The sequence below is a fragment of the Canis aureus genome, chromosome 35 (assembly GCF_053574225.1).
Source record: "Canis aureus isolate CA01 chromosome 35, VMU_Caureus_v.1.0, whole genome shotgun sequence".
Taxonomy (NCBI): Eukaryota; Metazoa; Chordata; class Mammalia; order Carnivora; family Canidae; genus Canis; species Canis aureus.
In genome coordinates, this window is record NC_135645.1 from 14469224 (window position 1) to 14495257 (window position 26034).

At 42.0% G+C, this 26034-nt stretch overlaps 1 protein-coding gene across 8 annotated transcripts; it reads right to left on the minus strand.

Moving 5' to 3' along the window:
* Nucleotides 1–202: 202 nt before the first annotated feature.
* Nucleotides 203–26034, minus strand: CD200 (CD200 molecule). Of its 8 annotated transcripts, XM_077884275.1 has the most exons (8): nucleotides 25878–26031; nucleotides 24778–25051; nucleotides 22006–22087; nucleotides 21047–21173; nucleotides 18175–18495; nucleotides 15448–15720; nucleotides 13147–13254; nucleotides 203–465 (listed from the first exon to the last, which is right to left on the minus strand). In XM_077884275.1, exons 5-8 carry the CDS (start codon nucleotides 18371–18373, stop codon nucleotides 308–310), a joined length of 738 nt encoding a protein of 245 aa, XP_077740401.1. In that variant the 5' UTR covers nucleotides 18374–18495; nucleotides 21047–21173; nucleotides 22006–22087; nucleotides 24778–25051; nucleotides 25878–26031; the 3' UTR covers nucleotides 203–307. The 8 variants fall into 8 exon arrangements, with proteins under 8 accessions (XP_077740401.1, XP_077740397.1, XP_077740395.1 ...); XM_077884271.1 differs by lacking the exon at nucleotides 21047–21173 and having other exon boundaries at nucleotides 24778–25012; nucleotides 25878–26034; XM_077884269.1 differs by lacking the exon at nucleotides 21047–21173.

The window sequence follows — 26034 nt, forward strand, 5'->3', positions numbered from 1 at the left end:
AAAGGCCACCCTCAAACACCCAGTTAGTAGCAAAGTCGGAGCTCAGTTCTTTAAACTTTGGATTATGAGATTTTCAAACATTTACAGAAAACTAGAAAGAAGAGGGTAAGGAACCTCAGTGTCAGCACTGATCAACATGTCAGTGTCACATTCCCTATCATCCATATTCAAGACATCACATGCCATCAAAGTATAAACTGAATTATAATCAGCATATTTCTAAATTTTATTTCCCATTCATGACATCACTTCATGATATTTCACAAGTTGTTTTTAAATACATGCAGATAGGGGCAGCCCCAGTCACTCAGTGGTTTAGCGCCGCCTTCAGCCCAGGGTGTGATCCTGGAGACCCAGGGTCGAGTCCCACGTGGGGCTCCCTGCATGGAGCCTGCTTCTCCCTCTGCCTGTGTCTCTGCCTCTCTCTCCCTCTCTCTGTGTTTCTCATGAATAAATAAATAAAATCTAAAAAAAAAAAACAAAACAAAACATGCAGATAGGTTAATTTGCCTGTCATTAAGTGTCAGATTTCTCCAGGAAAATGTTTTTACTAGTGCCTCCCTCTGCAACTATCTCTCAGGACCCAGTACAGTGGGGCAGCTAGAACAGTGCTTGCTATAGATGCTACTCTCCATGAGACACATGCTGATCACCATAAATGCAACTCACAGAAAGATGTAAGATGGTAAAAAGAAATGTCATGTCTCTCTCTAATAATCGTATGGTAAGAAAATTATTATATACTTACTTGTAAAAACCAATCATTACAAACTTCATTGAATGACATCATCACTCTCGTCCATCCCTTTGTTCAATAAACGAAGCCAAACATGAGCTCCAACTTGTGAAATCATTTCTTTCTATTCATCTTTTGCCACTGTTGAAATGTTCTCTGATATGTTTAGGTTTTGGAACCTGATGAGGGTGAATGGAAACTCATTCAAGTCTGGCTTCATAAGTGTTCACTTCATAGGGTGATTCTTGGTTTTCTTTGTTTTTGTTTTTAAATCTACTTGGAGAAACTTTCCTCTCCCTACCCAAGAATGTGTTTCCGTCCCGCCATAGTCAAGATCCAAGGCAAAAAACATGTTTGCTGAAGATAGTCAAAATTACGACAGCCAAAGAAAAGAATTCTCCAGAATGTAACCTCACATATGTATCAAACCAGATGTTTACCTGTTCACTGTGAGAGGAGCTGGAAGTACATCAAAAACCAGTGATGGGAATAGCTTTGATCCTCATGCAGAGGGAGGAGTTCAGGAAAATTTGGGGTTCCAGTAAAGCTCTGACCTCCTGAGGCTATATTTAAACTTAGGAAATGGTTTTTCTTGGCTGAGTCAATGCCCCTAACCACTTCTATCAGGCCGCAGAAGAGTCTTTGAGCTACGTTGGAAATTGCTACTCCCTACTTTTGTCTCTCCTGGTAAAGGAATGAGGCTTGTATGGTTTCAGAGAGTCACTTGACATCTCTAGGACTCAGTTTCCCCATCTGAGATTACTACTAATGCTGACTTTCTGTGATTCCTACTCGGTCCCTTGCATAGAGACTCAAAGGGTGCTGTTCCCTTGGCATACAACAGGAAGTTTCAGCTCACCCAGAAGCATCATACCAATCAGCTCTTGACACATTAGGTCTCAAACTGTTGTTGTCCATGGTTTATACAAGATGGTGGCTGCTGGTAACACTTTGGAGATAGAACCTGGTCAAATCAAATACATCTTGACAGACCTAGAGTTGCCTTGGGCAATACATTCTGTCGTTCCACGGGATTTGTAGATTAAAGTTAGTTCTAAGACAGAGGAGAGAGAATTATCTTCTCTGCCCAGCTGGTTCCAGCTATGTCTAGACAGCTGTAGGATTGCCTTGGCTTCTCAGAAAGGACAAATGGAAAAGGAAGATAAAATTCTAGGATCTCTTTAAGCCAAAGGAATTCTCTGGAACGTTTCAAGTTCTGGCAAGGTCCTTGGGTCATGACATAGTATCAGATCTGCCAAAACAACATTAAGTCTAGGGAGAGAATCCAGGAATTCAAGGATGTCAATTCTGGCATCGTTTTTAAGGGTTTCGGAGGGCTCTTTGCCATCTCTGATGGCGGGTCGTGGTTGTTAATACTATAGAGCAAGATGGCAAAACCACATTTGGGAAGCCAATGCTACTTTCCCTCCACCACCACTGCCACCTCCTGCTGCTTACATTTCAATGAGTTATTTCGCTCTCACTGTTTAACAACAACAACAACAAAAAAGAGAACAACATGAAGGTTTTTGCGTACCTTGTTCAATTGGAGACTTTTATTGTTTTTCATTTATCACTGTAAAACCAAGGACAATTTTATGGCTTTTTTTTTTGTTACATGTAGGGCAATCTGTCTGTAAGTAGAGCTAAACTACTCTAAAAGAAATGAATCCTACATGGTTTCCCCCTCAAGTCAAGTGTCTTGTTTAAATAAACTTGGTAAAGAAAAAAAAGAAAGAAAGAGAAAGCCAATGCTAAACAGAAAAGACTTTAACTTTTGTATGGTTTATTCCCTTTGTCTCAGCCTCAGAACAAGGAGAGGCCAAGTCATCCTGGATGGCACACTGGGGCCTCTGCTTCTGTTGGAGACAAGCCCAGCTGGATTTTTCTTTGCCCAGCAAGAGGACGGCTCCCACTGCCAGCAGTCCTCCATCGCCCTCAGCCCCCCACGTCCACTTCTGGACAAAGGTCGGGCTGGCTGTGCAGATGAGGAGGGATTGAAGAACAATTGAGGACAGACATGAGGCCGTGCTATTTCGATGGGAGTTCTGAGCTCACCGGGGGCAGACATGCCCCAGCACTTGGGCCTGCTGAGAGACACATGGCTTCTTGAACCCTACAGCCCCTCTGTTAGAGACTCGGTACACACTCCGTTTATAACTGAGGAAATGTAAATTCAGAGAGATGAAGTGACTGGCCCAAGATCACACATTATTAAGTGCCAGGAGTGAAGTTTATTATTATTTTAAATATTTTATTTATTCATGAGAGACACAGAGAGAGACAGAGACATAGGCAGAGGGAGAAGCAGGTTCCCTGTGGGGAGTCCAATGCGGGACTCGATCCCAGGACCCCAGGATCATGACCTGAACTGAAAGCAGATACTCAACCACTGAGCCCCCCAGGTGCTCCCAGGAGTGGAGTTTAAAACCCCCCTTTTGGCTCTAAATCTATTATGTTTGTCCCTATGCCTCATGACCACCAATTTCTAAGAGTCTTCTTTCTACATTCTAGGTCAATCACACTTTCTCATAGAACAGGAAGATGTTCCAGTGCCAAGTTATTTGAACCAGTCCTCCTTCCCAGAATGTATTACCATAACATTAATTTGTCCAAAAAAAATATTTATTGGCCACCTATACTGGTTGCTGGGAAAAAGCAAGGAAGCAAGCAGATAAGAATCTCTGCTTACTATCTAATGGGAGAAGACACCTAATAAATGAAATAAATAAAGCATAGAGTATGCTAGATGGCAGCGGGTGCAGTGGAGAAAAATAAAGCAGGAGAGAGTATTTGTTGGGGAAAGGGCTTATGTGGCTATGTGGAAGCATATTCCAGGCAGAGAAGAGTAGGTGCCAAGACCCTGGGGTGGAAGCATGTCCAAATGGTGGCAAAATGAAGGAGGCTGGTGTGGTTGGCAGAGCTTGATCTGGAGAAAGAGGGGCAGATGAATTCAGGGAGTTGTCAGGCATAGCCTGATCATGGGCAGCCTTATAGCCCGTGTAAAGACCTTGGCTTCTAAAACAAGATGGGAAGCGTTTGGATATTTTGTGCAGAATGACATGATTTGTATTGACTTAGATTTTTAAAGTTGTGAAAATAGACCAAACAAAGGAGAAACAGCAGGGAGGCTAAATAAAAAGAAAGCTATGGCAACAGCCAAGGAGAAAGATAGCGATGGTTTGGGCCGGGTGGAAGGATGGGGGGGAGGAGTTGGATTCTGAAAGTATAGATAAGAACAAACAAGATATGCAGATAAGTAGGGTGTGAGCTGAATCACAGGACAAGTGGAAGGGACAGAGGGCACTGGGCCAGAAGCCTGTGATTCTCAGTTGGGAGTTTCAACCCATCTCATGTTTACAGTTACCTGAGGAAAATCACTGAAAAATTGGGGCCTCTTTTTTCACACATTCCTGATCACACAGCCTCAGATGAATGTGATGTCTGTGCCCAAGTTCATTTGCTCAGAAATGAATCAGTTTTGTGTGACCTCATGCAAATTCATCAGCCTGAGCAATCGTGGCAGGGAGACCGAGGTCAAATCTGGAATGTTTTGGGAGCAAATATAAAAACCAAAACCCAGAAAGGAGCATTATAGCTGTGAGAAATTAATTTAGGGAGGTTTCTTTCTCAAAAAAAAGTTCAATCTCGTTCTTGGTAGGCTAAGAATGAATAGCCACAGAAGAAAATTTGTTTGTAAAAAAGAAAACTGTTTTTGCCAAAGCTTTATGATCTCTAGGTACAATATGTATTTTGTACTCTTTGAACCTGTATTTATAATATGTTACCTAGTTGGAGATTAATACATTTTGACACACTCTCAAAATTATCTTCAGTTTTAGTTTTGTGTGAAAAAGGCTTCTTTTGGTTTCCCTTGACTCTGAGGCAGGTTTATTACCACCTTGGAATTTTTCTAAATTTTTACCAGCAAGAGAGCTGTATGATTGAATTATTCTAAGTGACTTAAATGCTTACAACTTCCCCAATCTTATGTAAACACGCAAAGCCCAAGCTGCCTCTTTCCAATTCACAAATTCAGAGAAAGCACCCCTAATTGTAACATTCTGGATAAGCGTGGAGCAGTTGGTGAGCTCCTCCTAGGGGTGAAGGGGCAGGAGTTAGAGCAAGACAGGTTTCTGGGTTACCCCTTCCTCCTCCTACCTTCATTGGCTAATACCCTCCCCAATTTTTTCCATCACAACCTACTATTCTAATTCCAAGTATCTTGATATTCTCCAAGGTAACTGATAAGCCATTTCTTAAGCCAATTTAATTGAATTTCAAGTGTATCTCACAGAAACTGTGTTTTTTTTTAATAAATTGCAGGTTTGTGGCAATCCTGCCCCTAACAAGCCTATTGGTGCCATTTTTCCAAAAGCATTTGCTCACCGCATGTCTCTGTGTCATATGTTGGTAATTGTCACAATTTTTCAAACTTCTTCATTACTATTCTATTTGTTAGGTGACCTGTGATCAGTGATTACGAGTCACTGAAAGCTCAGATGATGGTTAGGATTTTTTAGCAATGAAGTATTTTTTTTTTTTAAGATTTTATTTATTTGAGAGAGAGTGAGAAAGAGAGAGCATGAGATGGGGGAGGGTGGAGGGAGAAGCAGACTCCCAGCTGAGTGGGGAACCTGATCCTGAGCCTGGGACCCCAGGGTCATGACCTGAGTGAGCTGAAGGCAGATGCTTAACTGACTGGGCCACCCACATACCCCACAATAGAGTATTTTAAAACTAAGGTATGTACATAGGTTTTTTTTTTTTTTAGACATAACATTAATGCACACTTAATAGACTATAGTATACTGTCAACTTAACACTTTATATGCACTAGGAGGCCAAGAAATTCATCTGAGTCATTTTGTTGTGATATTTGCCTTTTTGCAGAGGTCTGGAACCAAACCCACAATATCTCTGAGACACACCTGTATTAGTGATGAAGAAGGACTAGTCCTAGCTCCCTGCACTGTTCTGATGAAATAATGGAATGCTTAGGCACTGAAAAGATATCTGTTTAATAAGGAGTTTCTTTGGGAGACTCACAAAATCTCCTCATAAGGTGGTCTCCTTCCTTGCATATACTTTAAATCATCCGTCTTTAATATTGTCCCTGAGGCTGTTTCAGAGGGTCTACAAAGTCAAAACTATTGTTGTCATCATGCCAATACATCATTTGCCCTTTTCACTCTCATCTTCTCAGAAGTGTGCTGTGGAACTTGCCAGATGCTACGTGATGGGTAATGTTGACATCACGCTGATGGTGATGCTAACAGGACACATGCTTGTATAGTTTTGTTTTTAAAATTTATAAGCTTTAATTACAAATGTGGTAAATTTGTAGATTTACTTCTCTTTACAAGAAAGCTCCTTGGGGTCCTCAATAATGTGTTTGAGCATGTTCTAAGTTTTTGAGAACTGCTGCTTTAGTTATCCCGCCTGATCTGGCAGCTGAGATACCAGGCAGGGTGGAAGGAAGCTCCTATTAGATTTGAAACTGTGTAACCTAATCAGTTTTTCAAAGGTTGGTATCTAAAAGCAAAATCAAAAGACTATATACAAGGAAGTGCCCCCCAAATGACCAGGTTACGTCAAAAGGACACAGTTACCAACTTTATGGAGCTCCCACTGGCCTGACTCAAATCCCATCTGATTTGTGACTTTGTGATTTATCAGAAATGTTAGTGGCATCTTTTAGCAGGTGAGAGATAGAGGGGAGGGGAGGGTTTCACATACAGCGGGAAAATATAAAGATTATCATTAATGTCCACATTTCCCAAAAAAGTATCACGAACCAAGTATTTAGATTTGACATTTATAATCATTCAGTATCTTAATACAAATATAATAATACAGAATTAAATAACATATGAAAAGCTTACTAAATTAAATATACAAATATCCAATTCAACAGTGAACACAACTTGCGTTTTAGTTCCTAGGTCACTGAGTAGAGACAAAAGGTACTGAAAAAGTCACTAATTTGGTCTTGTGATTAAGAGTTCAAAATTGTAAAAAAAAAAAAAAAAAGAGTTCAAAATTGTTTCACTAGTTAGAACAATATATTTAGGACAAAGGCATTTGTAAACCCATACATATTTTCTCTGCTATTATGAGAAGTTAACTCATGGGAAAAGAAGCTAGGAGGGAAAAGCGTTTGAATGGACTGTTATTCAGGAAACTTCCTAAATGCTTGTTTTTGTTTTATTATATATTTTCATTATACTAAATTGAGTTCACAATGACTAATATAGAACTCGATCATATTATAAGTCAAATGGGACAGGAAATGCTTTTTTTAAAATGTGAGCTGCTGGACCAAGAATACTTCTTCTTCTATATAAGTAGATAAGTCAAGTTAAGGTTGTCAGCGTTATTCTGACTAGTAAGTAATGAATTCAGTTCCATAGTCATTGTGGTCAACATCACAGAAGAACATGAAGAACAGCAGTGAAACCAAGGGTTCTAGAAAGACCTGTGACTAACCAGGCAATGAGTTACCTCATAGAGTGACTACCATCACCAGGTGATGAGGAAACAAGACTCCTGGACCTAAGAACAATATGGAAGAAGAGATGGAACAGCAACAGAAAGGTAAAAGGTGGTTTCAGAAAAGTTCTCTGGTCCTTAACACCTTCCTGTGTTCTCCGTTCTTTTTTTTTTTTTTCCATTTCTTTATTTCTTTTTTTCCTGGTGTTACATCAGTTTTTAGAGCAGAATGGCAAACTATCAGGTCCAGATTTCTAATTTTCTGGATGCAGCTGTGAAGCTCATTGAGCTACAACGATGAACAAAGGGCCATCAGGTAGAGCCCGAGTCAGCCTCTGAGTTGTGGCTACTGATTCAAAATCCAGTATCCTTTCGACAGCACAACGCTGCATTGCTTCACATAATCAAGTCCTACAACAGACTTGAGAGGTAAAATGACTTCCTTTTGGAACTCCCAGAAGCGCTGGGTAGCTTAGATGGCAGTAGAAAATCTTGAAATTCTTAGGTCTTTTACCCCTACCTCTTCTGTTCTTTAGGTCCCTTAGAGAAGACCCTTTTCCTCCTGCCTTCCTCCTGAGTCAGATTCAAGTAGACCAGGGCATAACTTTCTGGGTTCTGAAAACTTTCAGGGTGTGATTCCTCTAGGGCTCTGGATAAAAGAAAGATCAAGATATTAACTTCAAACATTTATAATGCCTATCCTAATACATTTGAGGATAAATAACAGAAAGGTCAGTAAGCATAGAATATACCTGGGCAAAGATAAGGACATTCCTGACCCAATGTGATATGGGAGACTGTGACTGTTTCTAAGGACATAGGTAATTCTAGGAAATAATGTTTTGGAGAATCAAGACTACAAGCAAAAAAAAAAAAAAAAAAAAAGTCAAAAATATTCCAAATAATCTACACGTGTCTCATTTATAAGACCTTGAGCTTTGTTTCCTGTAGATACGAACTTGCTGGACATTGGGCTGGGAGTGGTCACATAGTGGACATATGGAGGGCCTTTCAGGGCTACCAGATTTCTAGCACATAAACTGAAAGGATGTAGACCTCCCCACAAGGCATGTAGTCAATGAAGGAAAAGACCCGGGATTTTTATCTTGGTGCCACCTCTCATTCTCGGTGTAACCTTAAGTAATTCTTTACCAGAAACTGTAATGTTTTAAACCTCCCAAAATTCCAGTATCCACTAATTGTGGTAAAAGACCCAGAACAGCTCAGGCAAGATTGCCCAGGCCTAAGGTTCTGCTAGTAAGTGACTTTGTAATCAGGTCATGACAGGATATGACGGATGGCATCTGCACCCATCCAAGGGTAAACTCTTGTAGAAAAATATGTTGGAACGCAAGATTTCTTCCAGCAATTTTGGCCTAAGCAGTTCAATAAAGATTGCCTCACACTTTTCTCATCTAAAGCACCACATTTCAGGACACCTAGGTGGCTCAGCAGTTGAACGACCTTCGGCTCAGGGTGTGATCCTGGAGCTCCGGGATCGAGTCCCATATTGGGCTCCCTGCAAGGAGCCTGCTTCTCCCTCTGCCTAAGTCTCTGCCTCTCTCCTTCTGTGTCTCTCATGAATAAATAAATAAAATCTTTTAAAAAATACATTAAATAAGTAAAGCAGGGATCCCTGGGTGGCGCAGCGGTTTGGCGCCTGCCTTTGGCCAAGGGCGCGATCCTGGAGACCCGGGATCGAATCCCACGTCGGGCTCCCGGTGCATGGAGCCTGCTTCTCCCTCTGCCTGTGTCTCAGCCTCTCTCCTCTCTCTGTGTGACTATCATAAGTAAATAAAAATTAAAAAAAAATAAATAAATAAGTAAAGCGCCACATTTCTTCTGCTTGGAGCTATGAGGAAACTGGGTTAGGGGTGCGGGCTGCCACCCATGCAGCTTGCGTCAGGGAGACATAAGTACACTTATTACGCAAAGATTCTTATTATTTTCGAAACAAATAGTCTTTGTATTGTCCTTCCAACTATTACCAATTTCACCATCACAAGCTATTTATTGGGCACTTCTGTTCTTTGTTATAGCACTAAGCTTAAAATAGAAGAAAGTGACACGATTCCAACCAGGACATAGAGTTTTAGTAACACCGCCACTGTTACCTCCAAAAGAGCCCATTTCCAGATTACATTATTACAAAGGGAAATTAATGAATTTAGGGTAATTACACAGATGATGAGGATGAGGAAAAAAAACCCCTCTAGACACTTGAAGAAAAAGTGAAGTTTGGCATATGCATTTCATATGAGAGTCTAAATTTTCTATTGTTTGCCAATGCTGCCTTGACTCAATCAAACAAAAGAAAACTGGTACTCAAAATAAAAATTTCAAAAATTGAGGTGGTTAACCATCTACTAAGATCTGCCCCCAAAGTGAGGTTAGTTTCTGAGAAGCAAGTGATCACTGGTGGGTTGATTAATGAGAAATCAAAGGCTATTCTCAATTCCAAACTTAACTTCATTGTAGTCTATGTGGAAGGGACAAATTTATGACATCAACTGGGTTTTAATAGAAAGAACTATTATTATAGAATGGTGGAAAATTTCCCTAGGAAATTTTATTTTATTTTTTCACTTTCTATTTTAGTAATAAAGAACTAGATTCATGAAAGAAAAAGAAAATAGGATGTTCTTTGAAGACGTATCAACCTATTATCTTACTGTTGTTGTCTCATGGGCAGTAACCATGATGATCCCATCAGGAATGGCACAGAGAGAAACTGCCTCTATCTCATCATAACCTTCCTCCAGCATGTACCTTTACTGGTGAAAAGAACACCACCATTCTCTCTGGCATTAAATAGAATCACAATAAAAAGAGAGTCTACTGTTTCTACAAAAATAACATCACCATTACAGATCACTCCTCTATCCCAAAACTACAAACTTGCTTGTGCTTTTGTGAGCAATGACTAAGGGATTTTGTTCTAAAATAGACTTTGTTGTTGCTGTTCTTATTTATTTAACAAAGAGTCGAACCTTATTTAACTAGATTTGTCTTCCCACTGGCTGGCTTTCTGGAGATGATTCTTTTCTACTTCAGTAAATTCAAGACTTAATTCAGCCTCCCTCTCCTCATGTCTCTCCATGAATTTTGAACACAGGCACATACACGTTCACACACATTCAGTTCCCCTTCTTCACTTCCTTATTTCTAAACACAGTGCCATTTTCCCAGTCACCAGGCTCAGAAACTTGGTGTCATTTTTTTTTATCATGTTTTCCTGTCCATTCAAAAGTTTTATGTGTTTGGGTGATGATGGAAAGAAAAAGAGAGGAAAAAAAGAAAACCCAAAGTAAGGTTAGGAAAGATAGGAAGCAAATGTCATAGGACCACCCACTTTCATCACAAATCGATAATCAGAATTTGGTACTTAAAGAACCTTAAGGTGTCAATATCTTCTAGGGAAGGGTTTCCTTCCCTTTCTCCTACTTTTTTGTATAATTTAAGTTTTGTTCTTGAGTGTTTAAGTCTCCAGTATTACTGGCACTTAGTTTTACTAACTATTTAAGTATATGGGACCAAATGATCTGGCTGTTTTTTGTTTTTTTTTTTAATTAGCAAATTTTTGAAACTAGCAAAAAACTTCAGTCACCCAAAATATGCCATTGAACATCCAATGTGATTAACTAGGTTAGTCGTATGTCATGAAGATATCACCAATAAATGGCAATCCCAGTGCTTGCAAAATTCTATAGAGGTTCAAGTGCTTATTTCATAAATGAGAAAAGCCTGAGAATAAAGAGAGCTGACTCCCTTTGCTTCAGGAACTGGAAAAGACCTTGAACAATTATATTTCCCAGGAACCCAAGACTTACTTAATGAACAAAGGACAATTATTTTGCAAATGCCCCACTCTAGTGGAATTTACCTTGGACTTGAATAGATTGTATTATTAGATTCTCCTCCAACAGGGACTTTTTAAGATGAATTTGAACACTTCGTGCTTTACTTTTCAAAAGAGTATAGCAGTAGCAGCAAGCAAGGACTAAAATCAATGCAGCCCAATAATGCCTTTCAAGTCAGGACTCCAGGGCATCATAGCTGGAAGAACATTCTGGCAGAGGCCAGCAGACCAAAACCGGGGTTCTAGTCCTAAGCCTCTTGTTAACTAGCTGTGTGACCTTAGGGAAGGAAGTCCATTTCCCTCTCTGGATTCGAATCCTACTTGGAAAAAATGAAATGTTTGGATAAAGTAGAATCAAAGAGCCTTCTGCCTTTGACATTCTGCAGAGCACTAATGAATTCTAGGGCTTATGTTTATATGCAATAAAATGATCTGATCTGTAATCTTCTCTTCCCACAGAACAGATACTTTTATCTACTTTTACAAAAGGGTTGTTGAAACTGAAGATTTGTCGCCTTTTTTTTTTTTTTATAAAATCACAAGAATTAATCTGGTGTTTATATAAGGCTTATATAAGGCAAAATTAAGTGTTCAAAAAACCTAGAACATGAAAGATAGTTGAAGAGACACAAAATAAAAAGGGAAAAAGGGTAGCGGTTGAGTGAAATTTTTCATAGAAACTTAAAATAACACTCTAAACCAACAGGTTTTTTTTTTTTTTTTCTTCTCTACAGGAAAAAACTCTCTTATCAGCCTTTCACCCTTGGAAATCCCCACCACAAACACCATAAACTGCAGGTTTCCATTAACTTTAATAAATTATGCACTGCCTTATGAAAACAAAAACATTAATTCTCTCTCTCTCGCTGACTCCTCTTGTTTTAGAGTGTCTCATTTTATACTATCTCCCAATGTTTCAGACTCTGCATTTATGAGATTCTGAAATTACAAAAAGAAAAGAATTGAGGGACACCTGGGTGGCTCAGCGGTTTAGCGCCACCTTCAGCCCAGGGTGTGATCCTGGAGTCCTGGGATCGAGTCCCACATCGGGCTCCCTGCATGGAGCCTGCTTCTCCCTCTGCCTGTGTCTCTGCATGAATAAATAAAATCTTTAAAAAAAAAAAAATAAAAGAATTGAAAGCATCAGTTTGAAAATCTATCCATTCATCCCATGATTCATTCACTATTTTAATTAAACCTTCTTGAACATCTAACATACATAAGACACTGTGACAGACATTGTAGAGACAGAGAAAATCTATAGTCTATAAGGACAGAATGACATGACATATTTATTTATTTTATTTTATTTTTTATTTTTTTAAAAACATTTTATTTATTCATGAAAGACACGTACACACACACACACACAGAGAGAGAGAGAGAGAAAGAGAGAGAGAGAGAGAGAGAGGCAGAGACACAGGCAGAGGCAGAAGCAGGCTCCATGCAGGGAGCCCGACGTGGGACTCGATCCCGGGCCTCCAGGATCACACCCTGGGCTGAAGGCGGCGCTAAACCACTGAGCCATCCGGGCTGCCCGACATGACATATTTATAAGTACAGATCACCCGTATGCTACCTATAGTGTTTGAGACATAGCAAGAGTATAACAAAGAAAATACTATCTAATTAGTGAATATACTGGACTATCTCAGAGTCTCTTACTGCAGTAGCTGGCCTGAGGAGTGCTATCAATAGAAAAGAGATTGTCCTCGTTAACACGGATTGGAACAAGTGTGTGTACTTGAGACTTCTTTCTCTAGTTTTGCCATCAGCTGCAGTGAGTGCATAAACATTTTCCACATTTCCTCTCATCAACCCTTCCTCTTAATTTAGACATAATTAGCCATGAAATGATCTTAGCAAATGAAAAGCAGAAGCATCCAGCTTAATGTCCAACTACAAGAAAATGACACACATCCTGAAGTGTCCTAAAATACCAGCACACAACAAACAAAACACATTGTTGCCATCCTTACTTACCATCTTCCTGTGTCCCTCCCAAATTGCTATTAAAAAATCATTTGTTTCCTTGTCTGTATGTCCTATAATAACTCACCTCTGTCCTGGTTCCGACGACGTTTCCAGTATAATAAGATTGAGATTAAGACCAGAAGAATTACCAGGGAAACAATACTTAACAACAGCGGAACAGAAAACCAAAAACCTATAGATGGTGAAGGGGGGAGAAAGGAGAAACAAAGTCATAAGTGGAAACTGTGAGGCAAAAAGTGATAAAGCAACTCTTGTGATGAGTTTTTCCTTAAATTGAGCTTTCAATGAAAATTATCCTTGAATATATACCAACTGAGATCTCTGTTAGTGGTTCCACATTATTTCAATAACAACCAGTTAATAATAGTCTAACTACATGTTTTATGTGGTTACTATCTCATAAGAGTTTTGAACATGTAACTTCATTTAATACTCAAGACAGCCCAAGAGTTAGGTATTATCACCTCACATAAAAAAAACAACAACAGAACAAAAAAACTGAGGCTCAGAGAAGCTAAAAGCCCCAAATCAGCATCTTAAGTGTTAGAACCAAGGCTTGCTCAGGGATCAGTTTGCCTCCAAAGCACACATTCTTTGCCATACAGTCCATTAAAGTAATATATTTATTGAGGAAGCTGTGGAAAATATAGAGAAATATGAAGGAAAAAAACCGTTAATTTCAGGATTCCAACCCCAGGAGTAACTCATCTCAATGTTTTTATTGTATTTCTTCTAACCTATGTCTTTGTTATTAAATCTCTTTCCAACAGTCAATAAATGCGGCTCCTCAGTGTCACTCTGCACTACTAAGGCAGGGGGAGAGTTTCCTGATTCAGGAGTTTCCAGCATCTTCCCCATACTTCTATAAAGGGATTTGCACATCACAATTCAATGGAGCACCTTCAGACAGAGAGACGTGTCTAACTTCCATACTTCCAGTGCTTAATATGCTTGAAGCATCGAAGACTTTCAGCGATGTTCACAGAACAAACATGGGACACCTGGGTGGCTCAGCGGTTGAACATCTGCCTTCAGCTCTGGGTGTGATCCCAGGGTCCTGGGATCGAGTCCCGCATTGGGCTCTCCAGAGGGAGCCTGCTTCTCCCTCTGCCTGTGTCTCTGCCTCTTTCTTTGTGTCTCTCATGAATGAATGAATGAATAAATAAATAAATAAATAAATAAATAAATAAATAAATAAAAACTTTAAAAAGAATTTACAAACTATGGAAGTTGAGTTTGGCATTCTTGGAAAAGAAGCCATGTGCCTTTTCAGGTGTTTGTTTTCTGGGGAGATTTACCCTCTGCCTTGGCTGAAAATGAGGATCTCTTCACAGATGTCCAAATCTAACCCTGCAAATCTCTTGACTAAATTTACCTAAATGTCGACTTTTTGATTAGTCTGTTTTTTTTCAAGGACCCCCCCCCCCAAATGACAACCGGAAATGTTCCCTAGAAGCTACACACCAATAAGGCATGCAGGGGAAACTTTTTCTAGGCTTCACTGCTTAAAATGCTCCCTGGGGAAAAAAAAAAAAAAAAAAGCACCAATATCTTTTTAGGAGGCTTATTACGGAGAGCCTCACCCAGACCTAGTGCTTCCAAATCACACAGATCAAAACTGTGGCTATTCCAAAAGCATCCTGCCTAAAACTGCCACTCCCTTTAGTTTCCTGCCCACAACACTCATTTCTTGTATCCATGAGGCCCAGAGACAGCAGCTTAAAGAGAAACACAAGAAAGCAAAAGGGGTCTTGCGCAGGAGGCAGTCTGTTTCAAAGGGATGCGGAAGACATTGTCAGGTCAATCCCTTTCTTAAAAGCTCAGTGGCCCCTCTCCCACAGTGTAGATTATGCAAAGCCTTCCTCATAGATGTCACCTCTTCCAGGAAATGCTCGTGGATCCCTCTAGACTGAGCTGATGCTCTCCTCCCAAACCCTCAGTCGTCCCGGGGGTGCACCGGTGTGCACCGTAGCTTTCTTATCGCACACAGTGGTATAACTGCCCATTCTGTGCTCCCATTCTGGGATAGGAGCTTTGTGAGCCTAGGGCCTGAGTCTCGCTTACTGTGCCAGTTCAAGAGTCCCAAAGCTTGCGACAGCAGACACTCTGGAAGTGTCAGCAGCATGGGAAACAACAACAACGACAAAAATGCATGGGTGGATCTCAGCAGAAGTATTTGGTATGTGGCCAACCTACCACACTTACTAAGTAAAACTTTCTCAACTCTGTTTTTCTTTCCTTACTTACTCCATTCTCTCCCTCGAGCTCCTCTGCTAAGTGGCCAAGAGGCTTTGCAGAACATTCAGCACCTTCCAGGTGCTGATGGCAGATGCACCCACAGCCATCTTTGCCCACCTTCTCTTACCTTTATCCACAGTCTGCCTGAGGCTGGTCACTGTCCCCAGGTGCAGAACCTGGCAAACCACTTCCTTCCCCACTTGTCTCTTGGGATCTTTGACGTGGAGGACGCTTGTGACTGATGTGGTCCCATTGGGGTGCAAGAGAACCTCAGTACTGTTTTCAATCCCTGACCCAGCGACCTTCCAGGAGATCACAGGTGCTGGGCGGGCATTGGCAAAGCACGTGATATTTAGCTGATCTTCGAAGAAGTTGTAGTGAAGAAACACTGTGGGCTGTACTGGGACAAAAAAAAAATGATGGTCTACCATGAATTAAGCACCACATGCTCCTCAGAGGCTGAAGGAAGATCTTTACAGAAAGACACTGGTGAGGGGGAGGCCTCAAGGGATAAGGTGGCCCATCCAACTTGAACTGGGCCTTCTCGGTTCTTCCTGTGTCAAAGCAATCGCCTGGCCAGAGGGATGGAAACTGGCCTAGTACAACCCTGTAACAAGAAAAATCCTCTCTGTAGTTTGTCTGCAGGGGAATTAGCTCAATGGACAGAGGGGGTCTTCTTTCCCAAACAGTCTAGAGCCTACTTATTCTGTTCTCCTTTTCCATGGGCAAGGCAGCCATCTCTGACTTCTTCTGGGTATCCCTCTCATAGTCTGACAATGGTCAGCGCTTCCAGACAGGTAGCCTGTGCTTCTCGGAAGCCCCAGGGCAGCTTCAGAACAGAGCCCGTGGATGGGCTGCTGCTCAGAAGTGGGCCTTGGTCTGCTTGGAGCTGGACCAGGGAATGAGATGCAATGGAGGAGACTTGAAAAGTCCCCACTCAGAATTATCTATAGAAAATGTAAATTAGAAATTCACTGCTGATAACCAGAAAGTCACAGAATGACAGCTGGAAGGACCTTGGGGATCACCTTATGGAGTTAAGAGGAAAATAACGAGCTTATGAGAAAAGGATATTACGTTAGTTCAGCTGCAACCCTGTTCCCTTTCAAAAGTCCCTTGACTAGCGAAGTCATTATCAGTGTGTACTTTCAATGTGTAGTTTATCTCTGCTAAGCAAATGCAAGCCAGCTTTCCTGTGGTTGCTCTGGAGCCTACAAGATAACTAAAGGGCAGGAGCTAAATGAAAGCCTGGTCTGTGCTTAGAGGTTCAAGAGGCAGGTAGGTGGCAGTGGGCTGGAGGAAATACAGAGCCAAAGGACTGTGGCTTTTTTCCATGAGATTACTAAAGTCACTGGGCTTGAGGGGAAGACAGATAAAAGTGAAGAAAGGCGAGTATGGTTGGCATGGAGACTGGGTGTCAGGGCTCTCTGGTATATCAAGAGATGACTTCCATGAAAGCTCTAAGGTGTGGCTGGAAAGGCTCAGTGTGGAAAAGAACTGGGTTACTAGCCAGAAGACGCAGGGGAACCTGGTTTTCAGGCAAAAAATAATACAAAAGGTTATAAGTAAAGGAGGGGCAGTAGAAAAGAGAAAGATGAGAAAAAAAAGAAGAAAGGAGAAAAGAAAAGGTAACAGATGGGAAGCTAGGGGGGCTAAGTGGTTGAGCACCTGCCTGTGGCTCAGGGGTCCTAGAATGGAGTCCTGCTTCTCCCTCTGCCTATGTCTCTGACTCTCTCTGTGTGTCTCTCATGAATAAGTAAATAAAATCTCAAAAATTTTTAAAAAGTAACAGAAATGAGTAAGACATGACATAAGAAGAAAAAAGAAAAGTGAAGAGGTAGGAGGAAGGATGAAAGGAAAGAAGGGAAGACTGGAAGGGAAGATGGGGAAAGACAAAGAGAGACAAAGTCTCTTTGTCTTCAAAGAGACAAAGAAAACAAAAGAATTAGAGTCAAGAAGAAAACCTGAGGTAATATCCTGCAGAGAGGACTCTTCATAGGCAAAATAAGCAAGAGAAACCTTTTTCCAGTGTTGCCATCCCCCCCTCTGCACTCTTGTCTACTGAGCCTCCTCTTACCCATGTCCAATATTCTTGGTGGGCTCGCACTCTCACTTTCACATTCCTGATAACTCTGTCTACATTTCTCTTTCCCTTCTAAAACACTCACCAGCTGTGCCATGGTCCAAAGTTGCCCCTTACTCCCACTTCTCAGTTCCCAATCTCAGCTATGTGTCAGTTAAAAGTAAAAAAATCTTCTCAAACTAAGCCTCTTGGATTGTAAAAGAATGCTTATTATCCAGTTAAATCCCTAGTTGGCATCAGGTTATGAAGAGCCTCTGCCATATGTCCCCTTATCAATCCCGAGAGAATTTTGGTGAGACAAAATGAGAGGGACCACTGTAATTGGCTCCAGGTGAGCCCAATCTGGCCAACATGTTAGATCCAAAAATGGTGAAGCTGTTAGAGATCCCACACATGATCTATCAGATAAATAAACTCTGGTTCAGAGCGGACAGGACTCTTCCAAGGCCACGTGATGGCTAATGGCAACGCTAGGTCTGAATCACATCACATTTACGGAGAACCCATCATCCTCACCATGGTACTTAATTTACTCTTGCTGACAACATGATTTCTCAGAGCAAAGGTCCCTCCACGCAGAGATTCAATGTAGCCCCCGTGGACTTTCCAAAATAACCACAAGCAAGGTCATAGCAGACATGAAAGGCTAAGCATCTTCTCATGAACCTTTCTGAGGTTAGGATCCTGAAAAACTAGGCCTACCACCACGTTCCGAACATTGTGGAGCATAACACGTCTAGCCAGAGACAATGTATTCTCGGAGATCCTCACCAGAGAGGGTGAGGCAGGCTGTTCCCGAGATCTTCCCAGAACCAAAAGTGTTGAAGAGGCACTTGTAACACCCTTCATCCTCCAGGGTGGTATTCCAGAAGGTAATGGTTGAGTTCTTGAGCTCCAGCTGGGTGACATTTATCTTGTCCCTGTAGGCAGGCTGGACCACGACCCCATGGTTCTTGCTGAAGGTGACCATGTTTTCCAGGCTCACAGGCTTGACTTTTTGCCATGTCACTATCAAGACTTCCTCGGGATTTTGCAGAGAGCATCTTAAGGAAGCGGGTGTATTCAGCAGCCTTTTTTCGTCTTGGGTCACCACTTACATGGAATCATAAAAGAACATTTATATTTTAAAATTTAATACATGAAATACGTACTTTTCTGATTAAAAAAATGCATGTTCAAAGTTCAACATAGAAAAGATAGTGGATAGTGCAAAAAAAACATTTACCTACATGCCTGACGCTGCTAGAGAAATGTAGGTTCAAATATGTTTAGTCGGTCTTTAAGAGTAACAAAGTAAAAAAACAAAAACAAACAAAGAAAAAAAACAAGAAAGTAAACTCTCAGTGACTAGAAGTTGTGTGAAGAACCCCTGTAAACTGGAAGTAGGTAGAATGAGGTTGGAGATGAAGACTGCCAGAGACAACAGAAGCATCACCAAGAGGGCTCATGCCCAGAGGGGTAGAAGCAAGAAAGGGCCCATGGACAATTGGCAGAGTGATTAGTTTAAGTGCAGATGTAGCAGCTCTTCACACTCTACACATACACTCTACAGAGGGGGCGTCTGCCTCCAGAGAGCAGTGGTGAACACAGGGACATAAGGAAGAAAAATGTAACAATAAAATATAAAACTATGGGCAACCCAGGTGGCTCAGCGGTTGAGCATCTGCCTTCAGCTCAGGGCATGATCCTGGAGACCTGGGATCGAGTCTGGAGACCTGGGATCGAGTCCCATGTCGGGCTCCCTGAATGGAGCCTGCTCCTCCCTCTGCCTGTGTCTCTGCCTCTCTCTCTGTGTCTCTCATGAATAAGTAAATAAAATCTTTAAATATATATATATATATATATATATATATATATATATATGAAAATAATATGCTTTAGGAACCTTGCACAGGACCAGATGGCTTTGACAACCAGTAACAGTCTACCCATTCCCACATTTTTACTTAATGCAGTGAAGAATATAAGGCGTGATCGTAATTTCTTCCCCCTCCAATGCTGGCTGTTCATACTGATACAACAGATGATTCAGTGGGAAATCTTAATATAATTAGGCAGACATTTGAGAAAGCTGACACAAAGAAAGAAGAAAAAGCCTCTACAAACCCAAGAATTCCTACCAAATGAATAAAGTTACCATAAATTGATAAACACTTTGATACGAGTAAATGCAATATCTCAAGTGTAAAAAGAAGCCAGCATTGTAAATAGTAGAAAGTAGAGTTGCAGAAAGTGACAAATATAAAATCTTAATGATTTGGCTGACTTAGTAGACTGGACGTCACTGAAGAGTAAACTAAGTAGGAAAAGCAGGTCATGGAATTCTTCCAGAATGTAGCACAAAGAGATAAAGATATGGAAAAAAAATTAAAGAAAAATTCAAAGACCTGGGATGTTCTGGCATCTGACCGTTGAGACTTACAAGAAGGCAAAAGGAAGAATGGGAGACAAAAGCACTGTAAGGGACAAAATGTATTTTTCAAAATAATAAAAGGAGCAATCTAAAATAAGATATATTCATTATAAGCCTTTATGATGGGAAGCCTGGGTGGCTCAGTCAGTTAAGCATCCACCTCTTAATTTTAGCTCAAGTCATGGCCTCAGGGTCATGGGATTGAGCCCCACGTTGGGCTCCAGGCTCAGCGAGGAGTCTGCTTGAGATTTCCTCTCCCTCTCCCTGCCATGTTCTCTCTCACTCTCTCTCTCAAATAAGTAAATAAATCCCTAACAAACAAAGGTTTATGTGTCTAACAACCTAAGTGAAAAATATAAAAGGCCATAGAATTGCAAAGAAAAAATTTTAAATGCACAATGATAATGGGAGAGTTTTTCGATAGTTTGCTCAGGATTTTCAATTCCGTATATTAGATGCTACATATAAAGCAAAAAAGTCAAATATAAGAATGAGAAGATTTGAAAAGTGAGGATTTATACATAAATCATTACATATATGTTTAGGTTTTATATATGTGTGTGTATATAGGAATGTATTTATAAACTTTTACCCAAAGAGAACATATAATCTTTATAAATATTCCCCTAGATTGAACTTGAAATAGTGTAAGAAAAGCTCTTACCCTATGACCTTGAACACTGTCCGCAACGCAATCAACAAAAAATTTGCATACTTCTTTGAACTCTAACTATACCAGATACCATAGCAAGAATAACCAATTCCATCAATTACTATAAAAGACAAGGAGATATAATGTATTAAAATCCATAGAAATTAATAAAGCCATTTTCAGAGGAAAATATTCAATCCTAAGGAAGCAAGAATGATGGAAAAAATGAATGCACACATATATCCAAACATCTCACTCCCCCAAAAGATAAAAGGAGTGAATTAACATAGATAAAGGCACAAATTAATGAAATGGTACACAACATGTAGACCTAATCAAAAATACCAAAATCTGTTTTTTTTTTTAAATGAATAACATAGAGAAAACGTTAGCTAGTGTGATTAGAAAAAAAAAGAAGCACAAACAAATAAACAATATCCTCTCAATGGCGCTTCCACAACGTCAGGGATGAGAAGGTAGGCAGAGCAAGAGATACAAATTGAAGCCACGAGTGCCACGGAAGTATAGTTTTCGGGAGGTGTACTCTTGGTAGATGTGAAAAGTTCTAGAGTCTATACCTGTTGTTGGGGTTTTCTGAAGGTTTGTTGAGATTTTGCAGAGCAGAGATTTGAAGAAATTGCTGCTCTTAGAATGGAGAGTAGAAAAGGAACCAGAGCTAGGGTTTTCACTTCTTAGGTGATTGTCCTACTTGACAATGGAAGAAATAATTTAGTGGAAAGTTTACAATTCTTGGATGCTTCTATGGAATTCCATTTAGATTCCATTCCATTCTCCCCCACCCCTCGCTCCCCACCAGTCGGTTGGTAAAGGCTCTGCTGTGGATGGTGTGAAGCCTGCCCTGTCTCTACCCGTGAAGGCTGACGGAGAGCAACATCACATGCAAGGTGATAAAAGGTCAGTGGCAAAGTGAGGGGTGGCTTCCCCTGGAACAGAGAAAGGCCTGGCACAATTAGGAAACTCAACAGATAAGTGGACAGCACAGGCATATGCTTTATATAATAGACCGTGAACCTATGTAACCTCTCTATTTCATTATTTTCCATTGTTTTCTGCAAAAGAGGGGTACACCCAATTTAAAGGTTTACTGCCAGCTTATCTTCCAAGAAGGGTATGTTCATCCATCCTCCCCAAGCATTTCCAAATCTTTATAAACATAGAGAATTACATTTAGATAATATTTCTTTTTTTTAACTTAAATAATATTTCAAACTTATTTGATTTGACAGGTGAAAGACATCTTAATCGAGAAAGATATCTTAATCGAAATGAATTTTTTCATGTCTGGTTTTAGCTATGGAAACAGTTTCTAAATATTCAAAGTGTTTTTCCACTTTGAAAACAAAAAATGTGGAAAGCAGAAAGAACCACTCCCATTCCTCCAAGCAAATTACATGTTTAAATAATTCACGCAGACAAATGAACTAGCACAGCACAAAACAACAGTAGCCAGATGTCTGTCTCCTCTCCAGAAATTATGCTTTCTGGACTCCAGGCAGGGGAACTGGTATCTTTTTACCTTGCGCCCTGCATAGCATCACTCTTGCCAAGAGCCAAATCAGTCCACAGGTAGACAGTTGACAGAAGAGCCTCCTGAACACCTGAAGACAGAAAGCAAAGCACAGAAATGGGCATTTGCATGTGGATCAGAAGCTAAGGAAGCTTCGGTCTCAGGGCTACTTGAGGGAAATGCTGCAGCTGACGTTTTAACCACCAGATGACTTTGGTTTTGTGGATGCAGAACCAGAGACTATAATGGAAGAAATAAAGGAGTGTGCTCAGGATGTGGGAAGAGAAAAGCATGACTCCTCTGTAATGGCAATCCCTAGCAATTTGAGGTCTTGATTTAGGGCCATTATTGTCTAGGGCAAGGCCTCAAAGATGGGGGATGGCTGGGGGAACAAATTGCCCTAAAAACACGGAGAAAACACAGAGGCTATAAATGCCAAAGAGCACCCACTTCCCAAATAATCCACATCTGTTAACATTAAAGACATAATTCAGGGGCAACCACTTTCCAGAAAGATAATGACTGCCTTGACCTTCGCCAAAGTAGATTCTCCTGCAAGTTCTGCAAACTTTATGTGAATCACTCCTTTTAAAAAATAGTAATGTCCAGGGGCGCAGCTGGTTAAGCATCCAACCTTTGCTTTCAGCTCAGGTCATGATCTCAAGGTCCAGGGATCAAGCCCTGTCTCAGGCTCCGCACTTAGCACAGAGTCTGCTTGAGATTCTCTCTCCCTCTCCCTCTGTCCCTCCCACTTGTGCTCATTCATTCTCTCTCTCTCTCTCTCAAGTAAATAAATAAATCTTTTTAAAAAGTAGCATTTATTTATTTATTTATTTATTTATTTATTTATTTATTTATTTATTTATTTCATTGCTTTATTTTCACGTGTCTGGGCAGAAATCCTTGGTATTCTCACATGGTAACATTTAATGCTATTCTGGGTATCATTTATTACAAAATGAGAGGATGGGAAGCAGATAAATTAACTTCTCTCTATAGTGGCCCCCATGGATCCATTTACTTGGTCTTCGTGCATGTGTTCATGAGGGTAGAGGCAAGAAATAGAACTTTTCCCTATAGTTCTCTATGATAGAGATGTGGAAGAAATGTGGGTTTCTCTGTATTTTTCTTTAACTGAATTTCATATTGTCATTTCAGCTATAGAGGTAGAGACTTCATTTCAGCCAATATCTCATAATCTCTGTCAGTTGAGCCCCTACCACTTCAGCACCTCATAATTGTCCCAATCTCTGGCACTGCATCTCCAGGCTTAGAGGCTCACACATTGCCAAGCCATGGCACAGGGCTACTAACCCTTGGTTTTCTTGGATTTCAACACCTCCTTGTACGTTCTATTTACCAGCCTCCTGAACTCCCTCCCCATTCACAGAGACCGGGCACAGGGCTGCCTTTTCAGAACACAAGATCGTGTCTGAATTCAGATTTTATTTAGTCCCTCTTTGCTCTCCCAGCCTAGAAAATACTTATTTCCCTTAGGATCAAGAAAGCTGGTTTCTCCATTCCCTGCATTCTTCCCCTCTGGAATAATGTATGTCCTTGGGTTTGCCAGCATTTAGGCTTTAAGGCTCAAGTGCTCAGGCTCTTGGCTTCCGAAACTAAAAAGCTTTCTTTGGCACTCGAACTCCATGCCATTTTTTTTTTTTAACCATATGCCCCTCTCTCACATGGAAACCCAAATCCTAGCAAAGATGATGAGGAATGCAGAACGGATTGGCTCTCATAGTGAAAATCTGTGTTTTAGGATAACAGAGAAAGCAGATGCACACCTAAACACGCTGGGTAGGCTGGGAGCAAAGAATTTTTAAGAAAGAAAAGGAAAACACCGAGGCTCCTTCCACAGTTTGGCTATCGTGGCCATTGCTGCTATAAACATCGGGGTGCAGGTGTCCCGGCGTTTCATTGCATCTGTATCTTTGAGGGTATTATGCTGAGTGAAGTAAGTCAGTCGGAGAAGGACAAACATTATATGTTCTCATTCATTTGGGGAATATAAATAATAGTGAAAGGGAATATAAGGGAAGGGAGAAGAAATATGTGGGAAATATCAGAAAGGGAGACAGAACGTAAAGACTGCTAACTCTGGGAAACGAACTAGGGGTGGTAGAAGGGGAGGAGGGCGGGGGGTGGGAGTGAATGGGTGACGGGCACTGGGTGTTATTCTGTATGTTAGTAAATTGAACACCAATAAAAAATAAATTAAAAAAATAAATATGCACCTCAAAAAAAATAAAAAAATAAATACCCTCAGTTCCAAAAAAAAAAAAAGAAAAAGAAAAGGAAAACACAACGATGGTGGAAGGGAATTAGAAGGAAAGCCTTGCTATTAAATATATACATAATTATTGTGGCTGATGAGCCGGAGTTAGCACAAATACCAGATGTGTGGGCTCCGACAAACGACTTCACCTCTCCAAGATGCAGGCAAAAATAAAATCACCAATCCTTCTGTTAAAAAAGACTAAACAAGACAGCACATGATATGCACCCAAGACTAGTGAGTGATGTAAGTAAGCGCTAAATAAATACTATTGTTATTTCATTGGGTTACTATGAGAATCAAGCATTTAACCCACTTAATACAGTGCCTAAGATATAGGAACATTGATATATGTGAGGCAACCTAAAAAAAAAAAAAATTTTTCAAAAAAAAAAAAATACCATTAATCAAATCACGTATAGGGAGTCCAAAATGGAGAAAATGGAGAAATCCAATTCTACCCCTTGCCAAGAGGGCCAGAGTTCCCAGAGGCCTGGTCTTACCTGGCGGCTGGCCCCCTGGCAGGTAACTGCTCCTATCCATGCCTCTTCCCCTGAGTTTCTAGGAGCAAATCCTGATCCCATGGCGCGTAGTCGCATGGATTTGGAAAAATTAACCTCTCTGCTTGTTTTCCTTATTTGTAAAATCACAGAAGCATTCCTCCTCCGAAGGATGGTTGTCAAGATTTAGCAGCATCCAGGGCGCGGAGTAAACACAAGCTCCGAGGCCACCGTTCTCCTTTGTTAAGAAAGATACTGAAATAACTGGCCAAGCGGTCTTGCCAAGAAACCGTATATGAAAAAAGAAAACAAAAGCAAACCCGAGGTATTACTCGTATCTGGATCTTAAGCGTTCCCTGCTACCATCCCAGTGGACCCAGATCCTCGTCCAGTCCGCGGCGCGTAAACAGATCCCGAACACACAAAGTGCCTGTGTCGCCTGGATACCCTGGTCTTTAACCCTGACTCCTCTCGTCCCTTTCTGGGCCCCCCGAGCCCAAGGCCCGGAGGATGGGGGAGGCCGGCGCCCCCCGGGCGGAGCGAGCTCTCCGGGCTCCAGGGAGCGCTGGATTCCGCGGTCCCACCTCCGCGGCGGTGCCCGCGGGGACCCGGCGCTGGACCTGCCAGCCGCCCCCGCCCCCGCCCCCCCAGCCCCAGGACCCCCGCGAGCCCCGCGCCGCCGGCTCCCACCACGCCCCGCCCCCCCGCCGGCCTCCCGGCGCCCCCCCTGCGCCCCCTTGCGCCCTCTCTGCACTCCCTGAGCCCTCCCTGCGGCCCCCCCTGCGCCCCCGCTGACCTCCCTGCGCCCCCTCTGCACTCCCTGAGCCCTCCCTGCGGCCCCCCCTGCGCCCCCGCTGACCTCCCTGCGCCCCCTCTGCACTCCCTGAGCCCTCCCTGCGCCCCCGCTGTCCCCCCTGCACCCCGTCTGCCCTCCCTGCGCCCCCCGCTGCCCTCCCTGCGCCCCCGCTGTCCCCCCTGTACCCCGTCTGCCCTCCCTGCGCCCCCCGCTGCCCTCCCTGAGCCCCCGCTGCCCCCCGCTGCCCCCTGTACCCCCGTTGCCCCCCCCGCCCCCGCGCGCTCTGTCCACGCGGCGCCGCGCTCACCCGCATCCCCGCGGTGGCTCGGGCGGCGCCGCACTGCGGCCGGGGCTGGGAGCCGGAGGGAATTTCACGGGGCGGCCCGGGCGCGCGGAGGAGGCCCCTGTCCCCGCCCCAGCCCCGCCGACCGCCTCCCCGCCGCGCCGCAGCCGGCCGCGGGCTC

Excerpts from the sequence above, each read along its gene's own strand:
- CD200 (XM_077884271.1), bottom strand. The coding sequence starts at position 24,873 with ATGCGACTACGCGCCATGGGATCAGGATTTGCTCCTAGAAACTCAGGG. Across the intron at positions 22,088-24,777 it reads GCCAGGGGGCCAGCCGCCAG|GTGTTCAGGAGGCTCTTCTG; the intron begins GTAAGACCAGGC and ends TTCTGTCTTCAG. Across the intron at positions 18,496-22,005 it reads GATGCTATGCAGGGCGCAAG|TGGTGACCCAAGACGAAAAA; the intron begins GTAAAAAGATAC and ends ATTCCATGTAAG.